Here is a 27,940-nt window from a genome sequence, read left to right on the forward strand (position 1 = left end):
ATGTAAAGAAAAAGGAACACAAACAACAACAACTGTGATTAATAATTTTGTTTCTTTTTTTTAATTTGATTTAATTTTTTCTTTTTTTAAATGATTTGGGGACTGATGTGTTCAAAACATTTCACTGCTACAAATAGTTGTTTTGGGATTCGAGTTTCCTAGAACATGATTTCAATAAGTAGCAGAATAACTTTTTTTTATTACAGTCTTCACATAAATGTGACAAAATGATTACTGTTGCAATAAAACATTGCTCAGAAATAGTCTTTTCATACTTCAAGCACTGCATTCATGGTTTTCAAGTAATATTCATTGTTTTTTTTTTTTTCTCTCGTTTAGGATAATGAAAATCAGTTGATACATACCAGCTTAATATTTTCCTTTCCTGTATCGGATAAACACTGTTTTGGAGGACAAACCTTATTTGGTGCATTGTAACCGTTTTTCTAAAAAGATATATTTTTAAAATAGCTCATCAAAATAACTTGACTGAACTTGTGTTTTGGAGGGCAATACATTGCCAAAGGGCAAGACTAGTAAGAGAGAGCATATATTTTCAGTTCAAAGTACATTGTCAGTAAGTAAGTTGACTTTGTTGCTGTAACATTTCAGCTTTTCTCAGCTTCATCCAGTGGCATTGCACTCTCTCCAACCTCATGACCTCCAGAAGATGGATGTCAGCTCTCCTTTAGGTGGACTGATCTGCTGCTCTTGCAGCACTTTCTATGGATAGGACACAACAAAGGAGCATGTTCATTACACACTCTCGTAGTTTTGTTTTCAATTTACATAAAACCAAAAATAGTGTTTACGTAAACTATCCTTAAAAATAAATAATCACATACGAGTTGAACAAAAATTTGAGTTTGTATCAATTTCAAACTGGATCTGATCTGAATTGTGGAGTAGGTTGCAAGTTAACATTAAAAATCCAATTTGACATTTCATCAGATGCTTTTATTTCTGTGAAATCTCACCAACATCTGTTTTGTTTATTTCTTAAATGTTTTATGTGCAAGATGAAACATAGCCGTTAAGTCCTACATTGCATATGTTCAATAAATGACTCGAGTCCATAGGTGGGTGAAAAAAACCTATTCCTTAAAATGCTTTTTTGTTCTCAATTTGAATCACACCAAACATTTCTTTACATAGTGAGCATTACATATGGAAGCAAAATTGAAAACTGCATCTCTTACCTCAAGAAATAGTTTCAGTCTAGAGACAGAACCCATCTGGCCACTGCTGGTCACAGCTTCAATCCTGATTCAAGATAGACACTTGGGTCAACACACAAAATTTCCGAGCGTTCCAGAGCATAAATTTAACTACTGGCCAGTGATAGGCATTCTATGATTCCACGAGAGACGGCAAGACTTCCTGGACCAAATTGTCAGCAACTCTCCGAAATCAGATTTGCAACCCGACACAAAATTTTCTCGTTTAAAACTTTTTACTTTCTTTCTGGGGGGCTGATAATTATTGAGTGTTTTATTCCAACTATTGCTGAGGCTGAGATACACAATGTAGATACACTCTAAAATTCCACCAAAAGATCTTTCAAACGCTTTGTCATGCAAATCCATGAATCAAACTACGACTGTTGCCACCAGATAGTCTGAACATACCCCTAAAAGCAGCACGGCTCGGCTCCATTCTATGCCACCACAGCGCAGAAAATCAGCCACACCGGCTTAAGCGCCGCGTTCGGCGGTCACTGCTTCTGCGAAGGCTGTGCGTCGGGGGACGGGGGCGGCTCTGAAGAGCCCAGCCGAGAATGCGTCACTCAGGCGCGTGCGCGCATAAAGCGCCCCGGCTCAACTGTGTTGCTCAGTACTGCAGCATCTGTGAACACCCCCCGAGCACCGTCCTGCTGCGATGAGCCGCGATGGCTCAGCTCCGCCGCGGAAGTGGATTGGACGAGGATGCGGTTTGGCCGTGATCACATATCATCTGAATATGGCTCGAAACAATAGTGTAATATTGCCCTGGTAATTTAAAACTTTAAATTCTAATTTAAAGTTGTGTGGTGTTCTCCTTTTCGAAAAGAGCTTCCGTGTCAGACGGGGCGCGTTTGTCTCCCATAGTTAGGGTGCACCGCGTGTTTTCATTTGCGAATGCCCGGGTGACGTCACGGACGGAGGATGGAGCCAATATGGCAACCACTTGGATATGGTAGAATGACACTTCTGCAACTTTGCGCATGGATGACGCGCTCTCGGCTCATATTTATTTTTTTGTATAGACATTGAAGTGAATAATGTTATATGTATTTTTCATTACAATATCTATTTTATAATGCTTATAGGGATGACACTCGGGCTTGAACAAAAACAAACTAAACAGAGGGAGTATTTCAAACTCCCCTTACACAGCAAAACTGTTTTAGCCCAAAAAGCATACAGATCCTCCATGGTCATGCAGCTGAACAGGACTTCTTTTTCTTCTTCTTTTCCTTCCGGCTTGTCCCGTTAGGGGGTCGCCACAGCGTGTCATCCTTTTCCATCTAAGCCTATCTCGTGCATCTTCCTCTCGAACACCCACTCTCCTGATGTCCTCCCTCACAACATCCATCAACCTGTTCTTTGGTCTTCCTCTCACTCTTTCCTGGCAGCTCCATTCTCAGCACCCTCAACCAATATACTCACTCTCTCGCCTCTGAACATGTCCAAACCATCGAAGTCTGCTCTCTCGAACCTTGTCTCCAAAACATAAATTGATGAATGTTCAAATGTGTTTGGCATAGTTTTACGTTGAATGCCCTTCCTGACACAACCCTCTGCATTTATCCGGGCTTGGGACCTGCCTACAGATTGCACTGGCTTTTTCCACCCATAGGGCTGCACATAGTCAAATAAAGACAATCAAATAAAGAGTCAACACACGAGGTACACAATTCCCATGATACTTAGGCTAAGTTAAAGTCAGGGTCCAAACACATGAAAATAGAAAAAAGGGAGATAAAAGAGATTCAAACCACAATGTCTCTGCAGTGTAAATACGAGGTATCTGTAATTGGTCTGGGACTGAGCCATTCTGATTTGAGCTGGATAATGACAAAATAGTGCAGACAAGTATAGTTTGGAGCTGATAGAAACAATTCTTGCTGTTTTTGTGGACACTAAATTTTCAGTATGACTGTGAGACTAATTCCCCAATTGCCCTCATGTCTTCCCCCTCACCACATCCATCAACCTTCTCTTTGGTCTTCCTCTCACTCTTTTGCCTGGCAGCTCCATCCTCAGAACCCTTCTACGAATTTACTCACTCTCTCACCTCGGGACATGTCCAAACCATCTAAGTCTGCTCTCTCGAACCTTGTCTCCAAGACATCCAACTATGGCTGTCCCTCTAATGAGCTCAATTTGTAATCCTATCCAACCTGCTCACTCCGAGTGAGAACCTCAACATCTTCATTCCTGCTACCTCCAGTTCAGCTTCCTGTTGTTTCTTCAGTGCCACCGTCTCTAATCTGTACATCATGGCTGGCCTCACCACTGTTTTGTAAACTTTGCCCTCCGTCCTAGCAGAAACTCTTCTGTCACATAACACACCAGATACCTTTCGCCAGCTGTTCCAACCTGCTTGGACCCGTTTCTTCACTTCCTTACCACACTCACCATTGGATTGTTGACCTTAAATATTTGAAGTCCTTCCAGCCTTGCTATCTCTTCTCCCTGTAGCCTCACTCTTCCCCCTCCACCTTTCTCATTCACGCACATAAATTCTGTTTTACTCCGGCTAATCTTCATTCCTCTCCTTTCCAGTGCATGTCTCCATCTTTCTAATTGTTCCTCTGCCTGCTCCCTGCTTTCACTGCAGATCACAATATCATCTGGGAACATCATAGTCCAAGGGGATTCCAGTCTAACCTCATCTATCAGCCTATCCATTATTATCGCAAACAGGAAGGGGCTTAGCGCGGATCCCTGATGCAGTCCCACCTCCACCTTAAATTCTTTGGACACACCTACAGCACATCTTACCGCTGTTCTGCTGCCCTTATACATGTCCTGTACTATTCTAACATATTTTTCCACCACACCAGACCCGCGCATGCAGTACCACAGTTCCTGTCTTGGTACTCCGTCAGGCTTTCTGTAGGTGGACAAAGACACGATGTAGCTCATTCTGACCTTCTCTGTACTTTTCCACGAGCATCCTCAAGGCAAATAATGCATCTGTAGTTCTCTTTCTCGGCATGAAACCATACTGTTTCTCGCAGATACTTACTTCTGTCCTGAGTCTGGCCTACACTACTCTTTCCCATAACTTCATTGTGTGACTCATCATCTTTATTCCTCTATAGTTTCCACAACTCCTTTGTTCTTAAAAATGGGGACTAGCACACTTTTCCTCCATTCTACTGGCGCATGTCAACATATTTCCATCGCAATCGTTAATCACCTTTACTTGCTGCACATCTTTCCCACCTCTATCCCTCTGTCTGGCCAACCAGTAGAGATCCTTTTCTCCTTCTTTCATATCCAACCTGGTGTACATGTCGTCATATCCCTCTTGTTTAGCCTTTTCGACCTCTACCTTTGCCCTACGTGAATTCTTCATGTATTCCTTCCGCCTCTCCTCAGTCCTCTCTATGTCCCACTTCTTCTTCGCTAATCTCTTTCCTTGGAAGACTTCCTGTATTTTGGGGTTCCACCACCAAGTCTCCTTCTCCCCTTTCCTACCAGAAGGCACCCCAAGTACTCTCCTGCCTGCCTCTCTGAGTACTTGGCAGTCGTATTCCAATCTTTCGGGAGCTCTTCCTGTCCATCGAGAGGCTGTCTCACCTCTTTCCAAACGGCCACACGACAGTCTTCCTTTCTCAACTTTCACCACCGCTTCTCTGCTCTACCTTTGTCTTCTTAATCTTCCTACTCCCTACCAGAGTCATCCTACATACCAACATCCTATGCTGTCGAGCTACACTCTCCTCCCCCACTACCTTACAATCAGTAACCTCCTTCAGATTACATCGTCTGCACAAAATATAATCCACCTGCGTGCTTCTACATCAGCTCTTGTAGGTCACTCTATGTTCCTCTCTCTTCTGGAAATAAGTGGTCACCACAGCCAATTCCATCCTTTTTGTGAAGTCCACCACCATTTGACCCTCATAGTTCTTTTGTTGAATGCTGTACTTACCCATCACTTCTTCATCGCCCCTGTTTCCTTCGCCAACATGTCCATTGAAATCTGCACCAATCACAACTCTCTCTCAGGATGCTCAGGACTACTTCGTCTCATTCCTTCAAGAATTTATTTTTCAACTTGAGGTCACATCCTACCTATGGGGCATAGCCGCTAATCGCATTATACACAATACCCTCAATTTCAAATTTCAGCCTCATCATTCAATCTGATACTCTTTTCACCTCCAAGACTTTCTTAGCCAGCTCTTCCTTTAAAATATCCCCTACTCCATTTCTCCTCCCATCTACTCCATGGAAAAAGAATTTAAACCCTGCTCCCTAGCATCTAAACTTACTCCCTTTCCACTTGCTCTCTTGGACGCACAATAGATCAACCTTTCTTCTAATCATCATGTCAACTAACTCCTGAGCTTTTCTTGTCATAATCCCAACATTCAAAGTCCCCACACACACACACAGTTGTGGGGTCTGTGCATGCCTCTTCTTCTGCCGACTAAGCCTCTTTCCTTCTCTTTTTTGTCTTCAACCTACATTATCCTAATTTCTACCTAGGCCTTGCAGATTAGCCGTACCGGGCAGGCGTGGTTAGCCCGGAACATCTGTTATGGAATTTGTTTGATGAACCCTCATTTTTGTTTGGCATAGTTTTATGCCCAATACCCTTCCTGCCGCAACCCACGGCATTCATCCGGACTTGGGACCATGCAGCTGAACAGGACAGACTTTGAAAACATATAAATAAAATGAATGATTGAAAAGCTGAATGACTAATCTGTGCAAGTTTGTACCTGGGTAAGTATTGCTCTTTCAGAAGCAGGAGGACTTTCCAGAACTGACCCTGATAGCTTTTTAACAAACAATGACCACAGACCTGAAAGAATTGGACAAATAAAGCGTTTCAGCTTAGTGTGTACATCAGCAATTGCTTGAGTAAGTAAGGTTGTAGTCCAAAACAAAAAATGTACCTTCCCTTTGGCACAATGAAAATATAGTAAAGAGAATTCACCTCAAGAAAGTCAAACAGTAGCGTTGCAGTGATGTCAGATATAGGCTCCATGTTGAGCATCTGAGCCAACCAGCGCCAACCATGATTCAGGCCGTGAGTTGGCAACTAAAAGATAAGCAAAATTATCAATGTGCTGCTTCTGCCTCCACCCTGATAGAAAAAAACTTAATTGAAATAAAATAAATCATAAACATGCAAAAATTAAAACAAAAATGTGCATTGTATTTTAAACATGGACAAAATTAGTGGTGGTACTCTGAAAGAAAAACCCACATTGGTCACAGAAATAACACCTGAAGTAGTAATAATACTGAACGATGAAAATCAAGTTCCATTGGAATTTTGGTCACAAAAGAAACGATTTCTCTCTCAGTGGAGCAAAATGCTCTCCAAACCACGACCTTCCACACTTGTTCCTATGCATTTAGATCAGGGCTCATAAAAGACCACTTCAGAATAGTCCAATGTTTTGATCTTTCCCATTCTTGGGTGTTTTTACATATGTGTTTTGGGTCATTATCCTGTTGCGAGACCCATGACCTAAGACCAAGTTTGTGTCCATCAATCTGGAAGGTAGTGGTCGGGGAGATTGTAGCTTGACACCGTAGGATGGAAGTGTGTAGGATGACTCTGGCGGTGGGTAAGAAGATTAAGAAGACAAAGGCAGAGCAGAGAACCATGTGGTGGAAGCTGAGAAAGGAAGAATGTTGTGCGGCCTTCTTGAAAGAGGTGAGATACGCTTTCAGTGGACAGGAGGAGCTCCCAGAAGACTGGACTACTACAGCCAAGGTGATCAGAGAGACAGGCAGGAGAGTACTTGGTGCGTCTTCTGGTAGGAAAGGGGAGAAGGAGACTTGGTGGTGGAACTTCAAAATACAGGAAGTCATACAAAGTAAGAGATTATCAAAGAAGAAGTGGGTAACAGAGGACTGAGGAGAGCTGAAATAAATGCATTGAGCTGTGACGTAGGTCAAAGGTAGAGGTGGCAAAACGCTAGATAACAGGCATATTACGAAATGTACACCAGGTTGACCACAAAAGAAGGAGAAAAGGATCTCTACAGGTTGGCCAGACAGAGGGACAGAGATGGAAAGGATGCGCAGCAGGTAAGGGTGATTAAGGATAGAGATGGAAATGTGTTGACTGGTGCCAGCAGTGTGCTAAATAGATGGAAAATGGTTTGAGAATTTGATGAATGAAAAAAATGAGAGAGAAGGAAGAGTAGAAGAGGCAAGTGTGATTGACCAGGAAGTGGCAATGATTTAAGGGGAAATTTTCCATGTTCTCTAGAGTACCATCCTTTTTCCGTGGGCCTTTTTAATTTTAAAATTATTCTGTTGAACCACAATTCAAAAGCAATCCTAGATTTTGATGACACACCCTTATATTTAACACTGTCTCCATATGATTACAGTTCAAGTGAGATATTGTGCCACTGTCTAAAGCAGATAAATAACTGGATGACCCAAAACTTTCTTCAACAAAACCATAACAAAACTGAAACATTTGTTTTTGAAAATAAATAATAAAATTGCTGTCAGTAAACACCAGGACTCACTATCTTTAAAGGGCTACTGTAGTGAAATGGATGATTTTTAGTATGTTATTAATGAAAGAATGTCAGACAATATGGGCCCATGCGTTTTTTCCACCACAAAACATGATTTTGACGCATACAGCTTTTTATAACTCCCGCCATGAAAATCCTCTCGAGGGATTTGTTTTCGAGAAGAAGCAGGAAGTGACGTAAAGGACAGCGGCGCCCCCAAGTGGACTCGTTTGTTTCCATTAGTTTTACCTCCGAGAAGGTAGCTCGTTGTTCCTTCGTGTTAGCCAAAATGCCGGCTCATTGCATTGCTGGACATTGCTTGAACACTCGGGAGAATGGATTTACCCTTCATAAGTTTGCAAGAGACCCGGTTCGTTGTGAAAAATGGATTGCGCGGGTGCAGAGCACGAGAGCTTTGTGGGTTCCAAATAACAGGTAGGTGTGTATGCAGCTACGAAAAAAGTTTGGGGCGGACCACATAATCAGTCTCTCATAAAGTAACAAAAGATCCGCGTACGAAATATGTCGATGTGCACGTCGGACGGTGTCGGGCTGCTGTGCGGATGGCAGCGAATCTGAAGAACCCAGCCAAGAATGCCTCGCTCAGACGCATGCGCGCAGTAATGCGCCCCGGCTCGACGGTGTTCATCGGGTACTGTGGTGGCTATGAACATCCCCCTAAAAGCAGCACAGCTCAGCACCGTCATAAGCCAAACCGACCGGCTGCGATGAGCCGCGATCGCTCATCTCCGCCGCAGAAGTGGATCGGACGGGGATGCGGTTTGGCCGTGATCGCATATCATCTGAATATGCCTCGAAACAATAGTGTAATATTGCCCCGAGGGCTCGAAACAATAGTGCAATATTGCCCCGGTAACTTCACTCGGTTGTGGTTTTCTCCTTTTCGAAAAGAGCTTCCATGTGAGACGGGACGCGTTTGTCTCCCATATAGTTAGGGTGCACCGCGTGTTTTGATTGGCGAATGCCCGGGTGACGTCACGGACGGAGGATGCAGCCAATATGGCGACCACTTGGATATGGTAGAATGACACTTCTGCAACATTGCGCATGGATGACGCGCTCTCCCCTCATATTTATTTTTTCGTATAGACATTGACGTGAATGATGTTATATGTATTTTTCATTACAATATCTATTTTAAAATGTTCATAGGGATGACACTCGGGCTTTAACAAAAACAAACTAAACAGAGGGAGTATTTCAAACTCCCGTTACACAGCAAAACTGTTTTAGCCCAAAAAGCAAGCATACAGATCCTCCATGGTCATGCAGCTAAACAGGACTTCTTCAAGTCCAAAACCTTGGTGTTCTGATTGATTGTGACCTGATTTTCAACAACCATATCAAATCAATCACAAAAACTACCTTCCACCATGTGAAGAACATATCTAGAGTGAAATCTTTTATGTGTCAAGCAGACCAGGAAAAGCTCATCCACGCTTTTATATCAAGTAGACTTGACTACTGTAATGGTATTCTGACTGGACTCCCCGCAAAAAAAGGAGTATTAAATAGCTGCAACTCATTCAGAATGCTGCAGCTCAGGTTCTGATCAGAACAAAGAGTTCAGCGCATATAAGGCCAATTCTAAAGTCCTTGCATTGGCTTCCAGTCATCTTTAGAATAGATTTTAAAGTTCTGGTAGTGGTCTATAAATCACTAAATGATTTAGGTCCTGAATACATTAATGAAATGGTTACAAAATACAAACCCAGTTGACCTCTGAGCTCGACTGACTCAGGACAAATAGTGGAGCGCAGTCCAAGAAAAACATTGGTGAAGCAGCATTTCGCTATTATGCATCACGCAGATGGAACAAAATGCCAACAGAGGTGACGCCAGCCCCAAGTCTGCTTTTTAGAGTATTGCCAATTATAATGGTATTTCTTGCACTGTACGCTGTTTTTAATTGTGTTTTTCTTTTTCTATTTTTTAATATATATTTGTCATTGTTGTATTTTTCTTCCCATTTTGAATGTTTTATCTCTTTGTATTCAGATCTTTTTAATCATGTAACACACATTGAGTTACCTAGTGTATGAAAAGCGCTATACAAAAAAAAACTGCTTTGCTTTGCTTATTATTACTTTTGTCAAATTGAAGTTATTTCTGCGACCACTATGGGGTTTTCCTTCATTAACAGAGGCATAACAACAATACCACCACGTGCACGTCTTTCTGGTAGGTGCAAACACATGACTGACCAAACAAATGAAAGCATTCCTACCCCGTGTTTGGAGTCAAATGGCCACTTCAGTTGGATGATGGCAGCATAGAGGCGGATCATGCCGGACATCCTTTTCAGAAAACTGTCTTGGCCTTCAACACCAGAGTCATCCACACGGTAACCAAGAATCCTGTTGAGTAAAAAGCCACTGCTTTTAATGGCATTTTTCTATTCTCAGCTTCCGTGTCACACTTGGTGCTTCCATATTGCAATGATAGCAAAATCACTGGGGAACAATTGTTGTTTGGTTAGGTTTGACAGCTATTTTAAATCCTTTTTGGGTGCAGAATCTGAAACTGATCTCAGCTTTTCTCTATCATATCAAGTTTTCAAACAAAGTGAAAACAAAATAGAACATAGTAAAATCCAGTGCAAGTTATCCCATTTCATTTCAAGATGAGAGAGGGCAGTAATTCTCATCATAAAAAAACTTCACTTATGAGAAACAAAATTTTCCTTTTATAATCGCAACATTCAAAGTCCTCACACTCAGTTGTAGGCTCTGTGCATTCCACTTCTTCTTCTGTCGACGAATCCGCTTTCTTCTGTGAACAAATCCGCTTTCCTCCTTTTCTTTGTCATTGAACGAAAGTAGTTGAATTTCCGCCGGCCCCCTGCACGTTAACGGTGCTGGCGGCGGAGGTTATTAACACAGGTGATGACCAGTCCGGGATGGGATTCTTTAGATGAGCACTCATATTTGTTTGGCAAAGATTTAAACCAGCTGCCCTTCCTGACACAACCTTCTGCTTTTACCCAGGCTTGGAACCGGCCTACAAATTGCATTGGCTTGTGCCCCAATAATGCTGCATTAAGTTTTACAACAGTTAATCAGTGTAATTTACTTATCTCAAGAGTAAGCTGTGGAGAAAAAAAAATGACATACAAGAAGGCAACAAGAGTTTTAGAATCAGCATGCCAATTTTACTTTTTAACATCCTAAAAATCGTAACTCAATTTCATTTTCAAATTGTTCACCAGTGATAATGTAATTGGAAAATGAAATGAAGCCTGATGTTGTTGATGACATCAGACTTTGAATTTTGGATTTACTCTTACACACTCCTTGACAATACCTCCAAAGCTGTCAAAATGTGAGCAAATTCCCAGCTCTGCTTCAACAAAGAGTCCTTAGACACAGACATTAGATGGCTAGTGTGGGAGAAGCTACTGACCTCTGATATTCATCCACAGGTGTGCCATCCTTCATTCGAGGATAATGTGGAACCGCATAAGGACATTTTTTGTGTAGGTGGCCAAGGAGGAGGTCACCAAATCGAGGGTGCATCTGCCAAATACCCGAGGCCATCACACCGATGGGGAAGGCTGCTTCATGATGCGATGCCACCTCTTCCTCACCTTGTTTCTACAACAAGAAACACACTTTAGCATGTCATTTTCTTAACAGACCACTCTGGTGACATACAGTATAAAGATAACAATAAATCAATGTGACCAGATAGCCGCCCGTAGGAGGCCCCATAGCTCAGTGGTTAGAGCATTGGCTTGGTAAACCAGGGGTTGTGGGTTCGTATCCCACTCCCTGAGAAGGGTTGTGACAGGAAAGGCATCCGGTGTAAAAATTGTGCCAAACAAAATGTGTGTTCATCTGAGATGACACGCTGTGGTGACCCCGAAAGGAACAAGCTGAAAGAATCATACATACCAGATAGCCGCCTGTAAAGGTAAGAGATACGACGTATCTGTGCAAAGTTCGTTGTCAATACAAAATCCGCCAGGAATCTTTAGATATGTCGGTTGTAAGGCTGCGGATTGGATATTGCAAGGCTAGGGATCCGTTTCATGAGGCTTTATGGTTTTCATTCTACGGTCATTGTCATGGCGATAGCAAAGTAGCATTGGACCAGGGGTTATAAACACTGAATCTAACGTCATGTTGCAAACTTCATCTCAAGTCCGCCGTTAATAACGGGGGCGGTGGCGAAATGTGCTCCGCATATTGTAAACATGCAGACAATATGCCAAAGGTGATACATCTCTGCAATTTCCTTTCAGTGTAACTCAGTAAACATACGTTTACACTCAAGTCCTTGCTAACACTCTACTTAAATGTTTGGGTTGGAACTGTGCAACCCTAAAAAGAAACTTCCGAAAAGACACACGGCCAGGTATGCCCCGAAATTGACACAACCATCGCCATTTGAACTAAGCTAGTCATCACGACTAAAAAGTTCAAAAAGCCAGACAGCATTCAGCAAGCAACAAATTCAATAAATAAAAAATAAAAAGCTGTACATATGTGCAGTGTAAGCCGTAGCTTGAGTGGCACAGTGTGCGAGGCCTTGCATGGCACTAAATATTTGTGCAGTTTGAGAAGAAAAAATACATTCATCCATTTTCTGAGCCGCTTATCCTCACAAGGATCGCTGGAGCCTATCCCAGTTGTCTTCAGGTAGGAGGCGTGGTATACCCTGAACTGGTTGCCAGTCAGTTGCAGGGCACAAAGAAACAAAAAAACTAATTCACGCTCACAATCACACTTAAGGGCAAGTTAGTCTTCAATCAATGCATGTTTTGGGGATGTGCGAGGAAACAGGGAAAAGGGAGTGCCCTGAGGAAACCCGTGCAGGCATGGGGAGCGCATACAAACTCTACACATGCAGAGCTGGGATTTGAACCCCAGTCTTCAAAACTGTGAAGCTAACGTTCTAACCAGTCACTCCATCGTGGTGCCAGAAAAGAAAACCTTGAAAATTAATTTTAATAAAAATAGAATAATTGTTTTTTTTTACAGTCCCATAAAGCAACAAAGCTCAGGATTACGTGGTATTTCATTATACATGCTTGAAAATAAGGTTAGACATTTTAGACATAATTGGGTTTCATCAAATCAAGATTCTTTATGATTACCACGTGAAAATGTTGATCACATTTTTTCTGCACCAAATCAAAAACAATATTGCTCCCATACTGACTCAAACTGTTCCGTCCGTGAAGATTTAAGATTTTTTTTTTAATCAAATCTGTATCGAATCGCCAGAGATTCCCAAACCTAACAGTACACTGCCATATGGCCCCGTCGTTGTGAAACTGAACTACGATCGATACCAGAGTGAGCAGAAAAACCAAAGGAAAGAGCTAGGCGTGAAGCAATGCAAAAAAAGTCATGGTCTGGTTTACTACCCTGGTCAACAGTGCAGCTCAAAACACAGTCGTCATGTCTCCTTAATACAGGTCGGTGAAAAGGTAAACCAAACTCTCATTTAAGATCCCATATTCTGAATTAAAATATGAAGAAAAAGTCTCAAAGCTCTAGCAGGTGGTTCCCCAGGAGCTCATCACTATCATGCCATGATTGGGCAGCGTGATAACACGGTAGCATATTCGGGAGAAGATTGGAAACCACATCCTACAACCACACTGGCTAAACAATGGAAATCTATAATAAAATTGACCCAGCTATCAGACAATATAGTAACGCTAAATATGACTAATCTCAGGGGACTCCAGATGTTGACTGGAACTATGCACAGTCATTCTGGGATTGACAATCCTGTGTGTTTTATGACGTGTTTGGATGTATGTCTGATGTTACATTATAGTTGATAAAAAATTATATGTACAACCATATTATCAAATGTAATGTTCCAATACTCCCAAATATAGTTCCAATGTTACAATAAACAATATTAACCATATATCCACATACCCTATATTTACCCACACACACATAATTGTATAACTGTCATATTATGCACTTGTTTCATTAAAACAAGTAATCGCAGTTTAAAGGAATAACAACAACTTAACTACAATTCTGGGAACACATGACACTGATACCCACACTTAGGTCAGGCTTGGCTTTAATGATATAGGCCAGGACCAAAGGTGGGCGGTGGCAGGCGGAGTAAACAACTCTGTCAGGGTAAAAACAAATACCGTAATTTCTCGAAAATAATGCGAAGATTTTTCCCAAAATACTTTCAAAAAGTTAATTGAGCGCATTTAGGTATAGATATATAGATGAAAAATAAACCTTGTGTACAGCTACATAGAGTGGTATAAAAAAAGGTATACATATACATTTCGATATGACATTCGATGTCTTATGTTCCACATTTATATTTATTACAGTAATGTGCGCCCCCAACCTGAACTCTATGACATCCTCGGGGAACTTGCATTTTACGATCGTTTGCGTAGCATGTTTGTTGCTGCTGCACCAAAGATCTGAAACGACTGCCCGTGAGTTTGTTTTAAATTAAACGAAGACAAAAAAATGCCGACTACAATGAGTAGTTGTGCAGCTGCTTTTAAAAGAAATGTGTCATCATTCGTGCTGATTAAGCCCCCAACCCGGAAGTAGCGCCGCAGTCCGAAACAACGATAGCTCACCTCGATGACTTCAGGTCAGGATAATAACAACATGAGCTCAAACTACGTCATACAAGCGTCATGGGCACATTAAAAATAAAACGGGAGAGCGCACACAATTGAAATTGAAATGCTTTTTTTTCATGTAGTTTGAGCTCACGTTGTTTTGATAGCCACTTGACGCCATAGAAAGCTATGGCTTCAGGTGGGCAAGAGGCTGTGCTAGGGAATCAAAACCCTTGGGATTCAAAAAATGCTTCCCCACAAACGCCATGGAGGGCACAGAGGATGACATGTTATGGGAGCAAAATTGGATCACTGTTCATGAATTCAGGAGTCACCAGAACTGCATGAGGTCACCAAAAGGTAGCTATGATGGATATTTTTCAGATTGGAGATGAGCTAGATGTTGCTTTGTCTTGCCATGGATGTGTAATGTAGACGATAAACTGCTCTACGTACAAACGTTTTATGCGCAAATATTTAATGTAACAAATGTTTGTTAAATACTGTAGATTATTTATTTAAGACTGTAGTATGTGTTACCAACAGTATGAATAAAATGTCATGCCATCCTTGAGCATTTATTTTAGTTGGTTGTGGGATTCTGTTCTGACAATTACAGGGACCAGGACAAGAGTGTCCTGTGGCCTGTCCCAAGATTATATTATGGCTACATCTGCACAATGATTATTATTAATGATTGTTGGACAGTTTTTTGAAAAACAATACAAGTACAAACCTAACAAAATATAAATGCAGATAATTCCCAAAATTTTGAGCATATGGGTAGCAGAAAATTGGTGGTGTGCATTGTACATTGGTAGAAGGGTTTTCCTGATTTTTAGGTCAACTTTGGGGGTCCGCATTATACTTCAGGACACATTGTACTCGAGAAATTGAAAATGTTGTGATGTTTTCATCACTCTCTATGTAATCCCATGTTGACTTCTGTATCGATTAACCCGTGTGATTCTTAATAAAAGGCTCAGGTAGAATATGAAGCTACAGAGATCAGGCCAACTCACTGGGACTTCATCTCTCCTGGCCAGAATCTTGCCTTTGGCGTCCGTGTCGATTGTCTCAAAACTTCCTACTTGTTGTGGCGAGGGTCACTCCTCCACTCAGGGTGTGATTCTACTGTGACAAGTACTCACCACAAACTTCTCAGCCACTTTGTAAAACACAAAGTCCAAGCCCTGTGGATGATGGGAGGTGGAAATTGACTTTCCCGCCGACACCACCACCCTTCCAGACAGCAGCTTCTTGAGCTTTTCAAAGATTTCTCGAAGTTGAGATCCGGAATTGGAGGAGATTTGACTGATGGGTATAGTAGCAGCTTTCTGGAGCTCCAACTTAAATTTCTTTGTCTACATAAACAGAAATGTTGACACACTAAGGAGGCTTCACATGATTTTCACACAGCGCTCGAGACACTGATTAAGTAGTGAAACTAACCTGGAAATCTTTTGATAAGCTGAGTTGCTCAATGGACTGAGCGCACTGAGTAAGCGACACCTGCAATTCCTTGTACCATTTCAAAGTGGTGTCTTCTGCATTGTTCTGCAACCCTGTTTGACAATATTAGTGTGAAACATTCCGCTCAGAGTTAACAGAATTCTCTAAAGCAGCAAATGAAAATGTACAGTACCATAAGAAAGTATTTGCTCCCTTCCAGCATATCAGATTTAAAAAAATATTTAACAGTAATCACACTTAAATATTACAGCTCATTAAACTAATTGTCACGTCTCACAAAGACAATCTAAATACATAAAAAATGCAATTTCTAAATGATGATTGTAATCATAATGGAAAACGATTCCAAACCTGGCCCTGAGTAATTACCCTCAATAGAGCAAAATATGGTTGTACCTCACTTGGCAACAATGACAGTATTGGCAATTGGTTATGAGTGACTGTGAATATTTTCATTCATAAAGTTCATTTCATTCTCAGGGAACTGAATTGATCGTAGGTGGACTGTTCTCTTTGTCTTAGGAGACGATAAGCCTCTCATCCAAGCAGGCTTTTTCAGTTCAGGCAAGAAGGCTTAGTTATGACGGACTGTGTGGAAGACTACAATATTTACGCAACACCCAAAATCTGCAATAGCAGAGGGACCTAATGGCTATTGAATGTGCTGTTGTATACTACATCCATATTGCTCATTTGGCAGCTTAATTAACGATCAAAGTGGAAACTCGGGTAATGAACGACCAAGTTTCGGTTAAGTTTGGATAAGAAATACTACTTTAATAGTATTATTATAATAGGTACAGCACAATGATTTACATTTTCAGTAACCAATGCAAACATTTCAAACAGTGCAGATTTTATAGTGAAAGAAATGAGTTATTTCAACATCTGAAGGATCTAGCCCTACTGGGAAACGACTTAACCAATCACGTGTTTTTTTTTTTAATGTAGTGTCTGTGTTGTGTGTGTATTTTCCCACCTTCCTTATGCACCCTCTCTTTGGCTGCCTGCTCCGCCTTCATTTTTGCTTCCTGCTGCTTCTTCAGGTCCTCTACCTTCCGGCGGGACTCTGCCATCTCTTTTTTCTTCTCTTCCTCCTGAGCTTTTGCTGCCTCTTCCTGCATCAATCGAATTTGAGTCCTCATTTCATGTAGGGCCCGCTCTGCCACAGTCATGTCTTCTGTGCTGGGATATTGCCCCTGTAAGGATAGCAGAATGAATCAGACAAGTCGGTTGCTAAGAGGGGCTCTTGATAGCTTGATTTCTCCCCAAAAACATTTAAAACTTTCAATAACTATTTATGGAACCTGTTTGCATAGAAGTCATAATACCCACTTATTTAGGTTTTATAGTCAAATAATCCCATTAAGATGTACCTTATCATTTGATGTGTTTCCCTGATTAAAAGCTAACATCTTACACTGACCTCTGCTGTCTTTCGAACAACCTCGGACACCTGCGAGCATAGCTGATTCCCACGGGTACTGTAGGTGCCAAGAGATGCTGATAGTACAGTGGTTTGAGTCTGAGTCAAGGGCTCCAGCAGCTGGTTAAGCTGGAGGATCTCCTCCTGTATTGAGTTGAGGTTCCGCAGCCTCTCTTCGCCTTCAACCAGCCGCTGTCTTTCCAGCTCTGCCTCCCTCAGACGCTGCTGCTCCACCTCTCTCAGGCGGAGATTCTGGATCTTTGATCAGGAGAACAAGCAATCAAGATGGTAATCACACACTTCCCAAGTTTTTTAATTTATGGATGTGTTTGGCTTGGGGGAAATACAGCATGTCACGCTTTGAGAATACCTTCATTCTGTGGCGCTGCTCTTCCTTCAGCTTCTCTTGACGGCCAATGCTCTCCTTTGTTCTACAGTGGAGGAAATTCAAAAACCATGAAAAGGAAAACCAAGCACAGACACATTCACGCTATTACGATATCGCACTCTTTGTCCATCATATCCCGCATGCTCTGGTACTCCTGTCTTTGTTTCAACTCCATGAGCTCCTCAAAGCGTTTCAGCTGCTCCGACTCAGTACTCGCCACCACCATCACTAGCTTCTCCTGCAGCTCCTGACGCACCCTGAATGCCATCTGAAACATACGCATTGGTAAGAATAAATATGTTGTAAACGTGTCCAAAAAACACTAAATGTGCATCATTTACCAATATAACTTTAACATGAAAAATAATTAATCACATTATCTGAACACTCCATTTAAACCAAAATGAGTAGGGAAAATGGTTTGGCTCGGACCTTTGCCTTTTTACGTTGCTCCTCTTCAAACATGGCAATCTGTCCAGCCATCGCCATGGCTTCAGGGGAGAGCTGGGAGATGGTTGGTGAGAAGAAACTGGTGATTTCATCGACATCCTTCTCGGGATACTGCTCGTTTCTGTCATGAGTCTGATGTAAAGAAAATCATTGTAAGATTTCATAAAATATTTTTCGTTCAAATGTTACATAACATTCAGCTTCAGTGAAATAATTTTCAAAAGTTAGAGGAGACAAATGATTATTCTCAACTATAACACATGATGCAAATTGCAAAGTAAAACATTGTCAAACAATATTATTTCAACATTATTCATCATCAGAATGGTGAACATGCCTGTTCTTCCTCAGTCTTTGATAATGGTACAGTGACTGTGCTGTTTTTGACTGTAATGTCACAACTCGAACCAGTGGAAGAAGTGGAGGTGAGACCAGGACTGGCCTGACCAGATGTAGAATTCAAACCAACAGCCTTCTGTGGGGACTGCAGGATGAGGTGCTGCAGTATGACTCCGGACTGCGGTGACAAGCTGAACGAGTCTTGATAACGTGACAAAATGTCCTGTGAAATACAAACAGTTTTATAGAAAATACACAAAAAGAAAAGATGTCCTCTACGTGAAAATAAATAACTGGATTAAATTGAATTACAGTAGGTGTTGGGAACGTCTCTTTGCACTAGTTTTATTACACGTATATAGATAGTTTTCGACTGACATCACACACCTTCCGGTTTAGGAAGCGGTCGCCATTTTGAATGGGTGAATTTGAGTAATCAAACCGTAACTAAGCAGATATCATTTCAGAAAGGCGTATGAATCGGGGTGCACTGCTATGTTATTGGTTGCTCAAACGAAAGTTGGCATTCTAAAGCTTCTTTCTTTCGACTGCCAGCTCTGATCAAGAACCAGTGTGAGAAAATGGAGCAGTTATCAACCAAACGGCGACAACTGTGTCCCGTATCAGCAGAGCCAATCTACCAACCAAATCATTCCCTTATGTCCGAGATTGCTCAGAGCATTTTGTACTTGGTAAGTATAGACTGTTTTCGACCACATGACTACATCCAGGGCACGTGGCCATGTTGAATGGGTTCACTCTACTGACGGGCCGTTCACTCTATCGCTTTTGCATACAGACCGGAGTTACACAAATGTTCGTACAACTGTTATAAGTGATGCATGATGGGTAAAAAGATTTTGGGACGTTATCAGGGCTCATTAGATATTTCAAGAAACCGTTATGACAAGAAGTGTGCTTTGATCAACAATATCGACCCATATGCCTTGGAGAAACACAAATGGAGGAAGAATTTCAAACTGTGGGCGTCATTAACCTATCCAGACAACGTCAACTATCTCTTCTTTTCGACAAGCGCTTATACGATGGACCAACTGAAGAATTACAAAGGTCTGGAGGCCTACAACCAATTTATCATGATGCAGCGGTATCTATTGTAAGCACACTGCTAAGGTTAGTGTACCGCACAATGCAATTTAAATATTTACCGCGTGATTACAGTCAGCGTTGTGTTGAATTATGTTGATTATACCAACGAAAGAGGTGTAGTTATTATTTTTGTTTTTGTTATCAAGAGGGCGAGAGAGAGGTTTGACCGGGACTAGTCCCAAGTGGAGCCCGCACCTCTTTCTCCACTTACACAGCTATATTTTTAACTCAATTCATGAAACAGCTAGCGGTACGGTAACTCATTTTTGCAAACTTATTATAACAGGGTTCATACTCAGTCGGACCCAAAAAATTTAAGGGCTTTTTAGGGCCATTCTTAGGGGCTGACACGAAAAATGTAGGGCTGACACGGAAAAAATTTAGGGCCATCGTGTGAAATCAAGAGTAAGGAAAAAAGACTCACCCAATGGTGCCATCGGCTGTTCTTGGTTCATCAAAGGTTCCAGTACCTCAGTACCTGTGACAGTGATCACCTGTCGCCCCTTGTGGTAGTTCTCATTGATATGACCATTGTCAACGTCTTCACATAACAGTATACAGAAAAACTGATTCTAACTACAATTGCAACTATATACACAAATGTCTTCTCCTGATGTCTGTCACAGCACCCCTACTCTAGCTCCTTGAGCCTACCCAGTGCCTCCTCTATTTGCTGCTGCAGAGGTGCCAAAGAGGCTCTCTTGTCCTTTGCTCTGCCTCTGAGTGGATTGGCCTTGGTGATAAACCTCAGCTTCCTCTTTTCTTCTGCCTGCTCACACAACCTATCAGCTTTCTCAATAAGCGTACATATGTCAGTCTCTATTCTGGCTTTGAGGCAGTAGAGATGAAAAGTGGGCAGCGATGCCAAATGTAGCCAGGTACGAAGTCTTCCTTTCCCCACAGTGGTAGTTTTTAGCATTGTCACTGTCTGGGAACATGACTGCAAACACATTCGAATTATTTTCACAAGATTTGTAACTGTAATGGCTGCAGATCACTTTTTAAGTACACACGATCTCTGCCTTTAACGAGTCCGCCTTCGTGTATTGAACTACGTTCATAGAGCCTGACTTCTGGCTGGTTGAAGTCGATGGCTGGACAACTGTAGGTGCGCATGCACTGCTAGTACCACTGCCTGAAGTTGATGCTTCACTATCTTTATATTTTAGAAACAGATTCATACCAACGGAAGATGAGAGAGTCTTCGTCAAATCAGCGTGTCTCCTTTTTTCCCGGTGCGACTCCAGTGCTTTGACGCCCATCTTTCCGAGCTGGTAGCTCTGCTTGCACAGATGGCAGTAAAACATGTGCCGATCTTTTGCATCTCAACGAACCCAGCTTCCAAACTCCTTACTTTTAACCCAAGCATCTTGAAAAATGCACTTCCCCATGATAAAAGTTGGATCGATGAAAGACGTAACGAAGACGAAGTGAAATGCCGACTCACGGAAACAAACAATGGAATATCGACGACAAGATGGCGACTGGTCATCACGGTGACTTCCGTTGACAATTTCCGGCTGTTTTAGACGCCAGACGGATCGCTATTTTTGTTTTTAAATAAAAGATTTTTTTTTCTGGAGAATTTTGGCGGTAGAGGTCCTCCCTTTGACTTTTTAGAATTTAAGGCCTTTTTAGGGGCTTGACCGGTTTTCGCGGATTTTAAGGATTTTTAGGAGCCCCTAAATGCACCTTCGAAAATTTAGGTGTTTTTAGGGACTTTAAGGGACGCGTGCGAACCCTGTATAATGGAACGGAAAATACAGATTTTGGAGACTTGCATTGCATTCACACGACTATTACTGTATCTAGGCCCTTGACCCTAAAGAATACTTCTCCTTCACAGAACTAGGTTATTGCCAAGTAGGTGTGAAATTATAAAAGGTATCCAATAATTACCAAGAACGAAATGCTCTGAGCAAACTCTGACATAAGGGAATGACTTGGCTGTTCGATTGACTCTGCTGATATGAGACAGCCACAGGATTCATCGTTTGATATATATAACTGCCCCATTTTCTCGCACTGGTTCTTGATCACAGCTGGCAGACGAAAGAAAGACGCTTTACAACGCCCTCTTTCGTTTGAGCAACCAATAACATAGCAGTGCGCCCCCATTCATACGCCTTTCTGAAATTAATCCTGCTTAGTTATCATTTGTTTACTTGAATTCATCCCACCAAAATGGTGATCGCTTTCTATAATTAATCCATCTTAATCTGTATTTCATTGTTTCACGTATTCGGTTTCCACTTGCTTTTCTCATCCCCCCCAAAGTAATGTTATGTGCACAGGTTTGCAAAAATGAAAATAATAATTTTACACTTCTTTTATTGGTATAATCAACATACTTTAACACAACACTGACTGTAATCATGCGAATGAATACTGTCAACAGTATTCACTCAGAAATTAAGTAGCCACAGCCTACATATTTAAATTGCATTGTGCAGTACACTAACCTTAGCAGTGTGGAGACACAGGTTGCTTACAATGGATACCGCCGCATCACGAACCCAGCCATTGATGAATTGTTTGTAGGCCTCCAGACCTTTATAATTCTTAAGTTGGTAAATGGTATAAGCGCTTGTCGAGAAGAGGAGATAGTTGAAGATGTCTGGATAGGTTACCGACACCCACAGTTCTAAATTCTTACTACATTTGTTTCTCCAAGGCATATGGGTCGATATTGTCGATCAAAGCACACTTCGCGCAGTCACGGTTTCTTGAAACATCAAATAAGTGTTAGGAATGATAATGCCCATCCCCTGCTCAACGGTTTGTTCAAGTAGCATATGCGGAAGCATGAGAATGTTATGTGCAGAGTTGTGACTAAATAGAAGGATTACTGAGCACTTAAAGCTACCTCGCGTCGTTATTGTTAACACACACACGAACATGGTGTCGGAAGTGGCTAGAACAAGAGACAATAACGTGGATTAACATGACGTTGAAAAAAAAAAAGAAAGTTAACGACTGCTTCATGTGAGTATGGACAACTCAGAGAGGATCTGATAAGAGACACATTGGTACTGAGTGTAATCGATGAGAGTGTGCACCATCGCTTGCTTCGAGAGAAAGATCTTACACTGGCTTCAGCCATAGAAATTTGCAGAACTGCTGAAATGACAGACATGAGGTAAAAAGTAATCACTCAAGACCGGTCATGAGAGACACTGTATGCAACAGATGGACACTGTTCTCGGGTCCCACCTAGGCAGGAACACTGAAAAAGATCAATTTAAGACTGCAGCCACAAGTGAGAATACAGCATGCAAATTCTGAGTCAATAAATAAAGACGTGGGCGTGACGTTTGCGCTGCATTTGGAAAGAACTGTTGCTACTGTGGGACTGTAAATCATTTTGCCAAAGTCTTTATGAAAAGGGGCCAGGATATGCAACAGCTGCACACAGCAGACACTGAGGTGGAGGATACGGGCAGACTTGTCACAGAGGCGCATATATACACTGCAGAGAGCATAGGTGCGGTTCAGGAACGAGGAAAAAAGTGTTTTGTTAACATTAAAATGTCGGGTCTCAGAGGTGCCAGCTGGATTCAGGAGCAATATGTGATGTAATGAGTATAAAAGACATGAAGAGATTAGCTCCTGGAGTTAAGTTGCTGCCAAGCCAGACTCGATTGCTTTTATATTCGGGTCAATCAATGCATTCGATAGGCATATTCCAAACAGTGTGTGGTGAGGGTAGACACACATGTTACGATTTGAGATAGTAAGAAGCGGGCAGAGACCTCTGTTGTCTGGTGAAACTAGTGAACGTCTAGGTCTAATGCAGTTCACCATCCCAGAGGAGCAGTTGATGATTGGACACGACAGCTCAGAAACACTGACTAGACAACGCCTAGTGCAGACCAAGCTTTGAGAAGGTCTCACTACATTTTGCCAACACTAGAGGATATGCTTTACAAGCTTCCTAGGGCTCGCATTTTCACACTGGTAGATGCACGAGATGCATTCTTACAGTGCAAGTTAGATGAGGAGAGCAGTATCACAACAACATTGAAACCTTAAAATAGTCATGCGCTGTCCACAGAAGATTATGAGGGACTGAGCCAAAGGAGTTTGCTAGGTCCAGGAACACCACATGAAGACCTCTTCCCTCTTTTTTGGCAACTTGAATCTCGTGCCAGATGACGCTCGTGTGTTTTATACATCCGGAGAAGCCAGGCAGTCCTGCTTTCTGGATTGACTGTCAATCAGGTTGTTAACGCGCAGGTATTCTGCTAGCCTATGAGCAAGCACGCTGAAAAAAAAATTCCCTTTGACATTTAGGAGGCTTATCTGTCGGAACTAGGGAACGCAAAAAAAAAAAAAAAAAAAAAAACGCTTACTTTCATAATTGGTTTTAACCGAACACCTGTAGCAAAAAAACAATTAACCGGTTTTAAAATCCGTACCATTGTGGTGTTTACATAATTCACCCGGGGTTCCGCACGGACTGTTTTTGTTGTTGCTCTTCCGGAGTGACGAGTTCACAGAGTTCCCGCCGTTATGCGAGTAGTGTTTAGATGTCTGCCAATAAAACAAGTTTTGTTCCTGTGTCCGACACTCCGCCTCCGACTCCTTTTCTACGGCGCTACACCATCGATCGTTAATTTACTCCGCGGTAATGGGGTAGTTTGTATACAATATTGACAAACAAGCTTGTTGAATGTGGCTTTCAACAACGCACTCGTGTAAGTTAAATTTTTGTTCTTTTTTTGTGAAAATGTTTTCATGTTAACATTCTTGAAAAAAGTGGAAATGATATTGAAAAAAGTAGTGCAATGTGGAATACCGGAACCGGAAGAAATTATTGGAAATTTTAACCGATTTCGAAAGTCCGATTACGGTTTCGGTTTTAAACAATCGAAAACCGGTTATAAGTAATTATTTGTAACCGTTTCCGATCCCTCGTCGGAACTACCCAATGTCTGAAGAGTCCTTCTCCTTTGGGTTAAGAATTTCTCCAGCTTTACGCCAGGCAGTTGGTATCTCCCTCTTTTTACATACAACCCTCATCAGCCTCCAGAGGAATCGCAGGACATCTGGTGTGTTTTTATAGAGCATGTTTGGAACTCCATTGAGACCAGGAGTTGATGCAACCCTTGCTCTACACAGAACATGGATTACCTCACCCCACCTGAGTGGACTGACTTGGCATATCCGGTGGGAGCATAACTTCCTCATGACAGCGGTCATCTGTGCAGGAAGGCCGGTTTAAGTGGGGTAGAACCCATAGCAGATGACATATTAATAATAGGGTGTGGAGAGACTGATGTGCTGGCCATACAGGATCAACATAAAAAACTCTTAGCACTCATGCAGCGGTGCACGGAGGTCAAATTGAGTTTCAAGAAACTGCAATTCAGAGTCAGAGAGGTTAAGTTCCACAGGCACATTTTGTCAGTACAGGGGATCAGGGCGGACACTGAAAAGATTTGGACGGTCCAGGTCATGCCACACCTTGATGACGCCTAAGCCGTTCAACGATTCATTGGGTTTGTGACGTATCTGGCAAGATTCATGCCACACCTCTCTGAGTTGTACGAGCCGTTGTGTAGACTGCTGGACAAGGACACCCCATGGCACTGGCTGGCCAAGCGCGATGCTGCAATCGAAGAGATCAAGCGGCACGTGACAGCTGTCCCGATTCTGAGATATTACGATGTGGTCATATCACAGTGGCGGAACACACCCACAGAAGGGATGCACAGTAGCCCTGCACAGAGGCTGATGTCTCGAAGGCTGAGGACACCACTCCCAGTTGCTGACACACTCCTGGAGCCGAGAGTGGTCACAGGGGTCCAAGTCAGGGTAAGAGTTAAACACGAGTCAGCCAAGCTCTGGTATGACAAGTCTGCCAGAGACCTACCTGAACTGTGTACTGGACAGGACATCAGGATGAAGCCTCTGCCTGGGGACCGGACAGGCAGGTGGCTAAGAGGGGTCTGTCGAAGGCAGGTGGGCCCCAGATCATATTTGGTGGTTGTCGAAGGGGATCTTTACCACCGCAACCGGGTGGCTCTGTGTCCAGCAAGGGGGGACGTTATCGTTATATAAAAAAAAAAAGACGTTAAGACTATCATCCACCTCGTCGCTTGATTCAGGTATGGCTAATACGTCGAGCACACGGACATAAAGGTGCGTTCTAGCAAGCCGGCCTCCTATTTACGGCAGTCGCGGCGATGCGTGGACACCCCCACCCAACAATATGTCACACTTGCCGACAGGAACGTTTGTTACAATGTATCGCTAGCTTGTTGCCACTAACGCCAATTATCTTGAACTAAATTTTCAGCATTTTCAAAGCATTGTGGGTATAGACCATTTGTGTTTATTCCTTGACAGGCCAGTGCATTTAAAGATCTAATCCAGAGGAAATATATTTGATTTCTCTATCACACAAATGAGGCTAAAATTTTATTTTTTTTTTTTTTAAATTGTAAACGCAACAGAAACTAAATAAAATAGCATCAAAGTCAGTCTCGAGATTTTGTTTGAAACGTCCCTTAGATTTGGCAAGTTCCAGTTCTCTCCGGAATCTAACGTCATGTTGAGGCAACATTTAGCCAGAGATCGAAAAAGCTAGCAAAGATGGTGAGGAAGTGTGTTGCATACGGCTGTTCTGCGACAAAACGCTGACTGAGTCAGCTGACATGAATGGCCGAAAAACGAACGGAGAGGCAAGATGTGGACCAGGTTTGTGAAGACAATGCGGGTGCATTGGGGGTACAAGTCAAAGTCGACAGTATTAGGTTACAACCATTTCATGGAGGACTGCTTTGAAAATCCTGTACAGCGTCCACTTGGCTTCGCGAGCAAGTAAGTACGTCCGTGTTCAATTACATGCGTGTTCAATTGTTTCGTATTGGCAAGTATCTACCTCATTTTAAATGTAAGTAAAATATTATGTTTAGGAGGTGACGAAATTTGGACACTGTATAAAGTTAGTCTACTGTTGACACCGATGTCTTCCTCAAATTCGACGACAGCAGTGTGTGCTCTCAAGTGTTCGGTGCATTATAATACAGGCTAAATGCGTGTAAATAACGCAGAGAATCCGCTATAAACAATGGCCATTACACTGATCAAATAAAATATTACGAATTGAAAATATGAATGAAATATGTTTGGTTTTATCTTGCAGAATGCCAAGGTTACTACCGTGTGCCTGTTCAACTATCCACACGTGCCTTTCACCAGACAATGAGAATTGTAACCCTAAACCTAAAAGACGAGCATATGAAACACGATATGTTGAAATCTTAGCAGTGGCAAATTCCCTGAAGTTTAGATTGTTTTTCAGAATAAAAAAATGTATAATTCATTTCCTTGCTGCCATGGTCATATCCACAATTGTCAGTTTAAACCCATTATCAAAAGTTGTGTATCTGATGTAGGGTCGACTGAGTACGAAGAGCTGGCAGACATCATTGAAAGTGCCTATTTGAGTAAAGATGTGATGAAGCTATATCCACTGGGACAGACCTCCAGTATCGAGGGATACCACAGTGTTGTGAACCAACTGGCTCCCAAGATGTTTCAAAGTTTTTAGAACAATGTGAATAAAAATTACCTTACCATATATGTGCTGTAGGCTGCTTTATCCATATTTCTCTTCAAGAATGTAATAAATTCAAAGTTTTTATTATTTCAATGAATAGTTCGCTCGATCGTCATTCTTTTTTCTAACACTTTCGCCATCGTAAAACTTTGAACACACCGTCGCTCAGTTCGCGCCATTACTTGGCTAACAAACAAGTTACACTGCGATTTCTGAGAACCGAGAACACGTACATGGCAATGGTGAAACTCCATTAACCACTAACAGGATTGGATCGGTAAACTGTATAACTCTGTTGTCCAATCGAGTAATCTGCCGCAAACAGGATTTAATGTTTATGTCGCAAAATACAAATATTTACACTACCGAACAAGTTAGAACGGCATATGATAGTCGTGCTTGTGCTAGCACTAAGCTGAACTTGCAGCTCGGAGCCCACCACCGAGAGGCAGGCGCACGGTACCCAATGAAATTTTGTCAACGGATTTGCGTTTATCTCGAGAATGGTCATTTTGGTTTGGAAAAAGTCGGAAATTTTCATCCCTGGATAATGCAAAACATATACGGATATGATATGGTCATAAGTACGCGAAAAGGAAGAACAGCTGAGCTAACTTTGAAACTTTTCTACTCACCTCACCTCTCGACGACCAATACGGGTTGAATGTGATCTTTCCCTTTGGGGAGTTTTTTAGAGCCTGCAACGTTTCCCAACGAAGACTCTCACTTGTCATGGTGAACGAATTTAACACCAGCCAAAATATGTCTCAAAAATACACATATATCACCAAAATATAAAACAGGAGATAGTTTTGCAGCACCGGCATGCGCCAGATTGTAAATCAGCTACGGTGCAATACAACGAACGAGGAATCTACTTCCGAGCTAGT

General features: G+C 42.1%; 1 protein-coding gene across 2 annotated transcripts; it reads right to left on the reverse strand.

Annotated features, from left to right (window-relative positions):
* Positions 1-179: 179 nt before the first annotated feature.
* Positions 180-27,940, reverse strand: gle1 (GLE1 RNA export mediator). Of its 2 annotated transcripts, XM_061816557.1 has the most exons (17): positions 25,359-25,489; positions 25,186-25,264; positions 24,950-25,094; positions 18,372-18,596; positions 18,017-18,166; positions 17,704-17,852; positions 17,567-17,627; positions 17,197-17,454; positions 16,750-16,969; positions 15,750-15,862; positions 15,449-15,661; positions 11,132-11,322; positions 9,957-10,086; positions 6,160-6,264; positions 5,942-6,024; positions 1,200-1,263; positions 180-723 (listed from the first exon to the last, which is right to left on the reverse strand). In XM_061816557.1, the coding sequence occupies exons 1-17, from the start codon at positions 25,381-25,383 to the stop codon at positions 655-657; spliced, it is 2,280 nt and encodes a 759-aa protein (XP_061672541.1). In that variant the 5' UTR covers positions 25,384-25,489; the 3' UTR covers positions 180-654. The 2 variants fall into 2 exon arrangements, with proteins under 2 accessions (XP_061672541.1, XP_061672542.1); XM_061816558.1 differs by lacking the exons at positions 24,950-25,094; positions 25,186-25,264; positions 25,359-25,489 and adding an exon at positions 27,686-27,940.

The sequence above is a fragment of the Syngnathoides biaculeatus genome, chromosome 4 (genome assembly GCF_019802595.1).
Source record: "Syngnathoides biaculeatus isolate LvHL_M chromosome 4, ASM1980259v1, whole genome shotgun sequence".
In the NCBI taxonomy this organism is placed as follows: domain Eukaryota; kingdom Metazoa; phylum Chordata; class Actinopteri; order Syngnathiformes; family Syngnathidae; genus Syngnathoides; species Syngnathoides biaculeatus.

Bases quoted from the DNA above. Each gene is read 5' to 3' on its own strand.
- gle1 (XM_061816557.1), bottom strand. From the start codon at position 25,383: ATGTCCTGTCCAGTACACAGTTCAG. The intron at 17,628-17,703 runs GTGCGATATCGT...CCTCCACTGTAG, and splicing joins CGGGATATGATGGACAAAGA to AACAAAGGAGAGCATTGGCC. The intron at 6,265-9,956 runs GTAGGAATGCTT...CTTATCTTTTAG, and splicing joins CATTTGACTCCAAACACGGG to TTGCCAACTCACGGCCTGAA.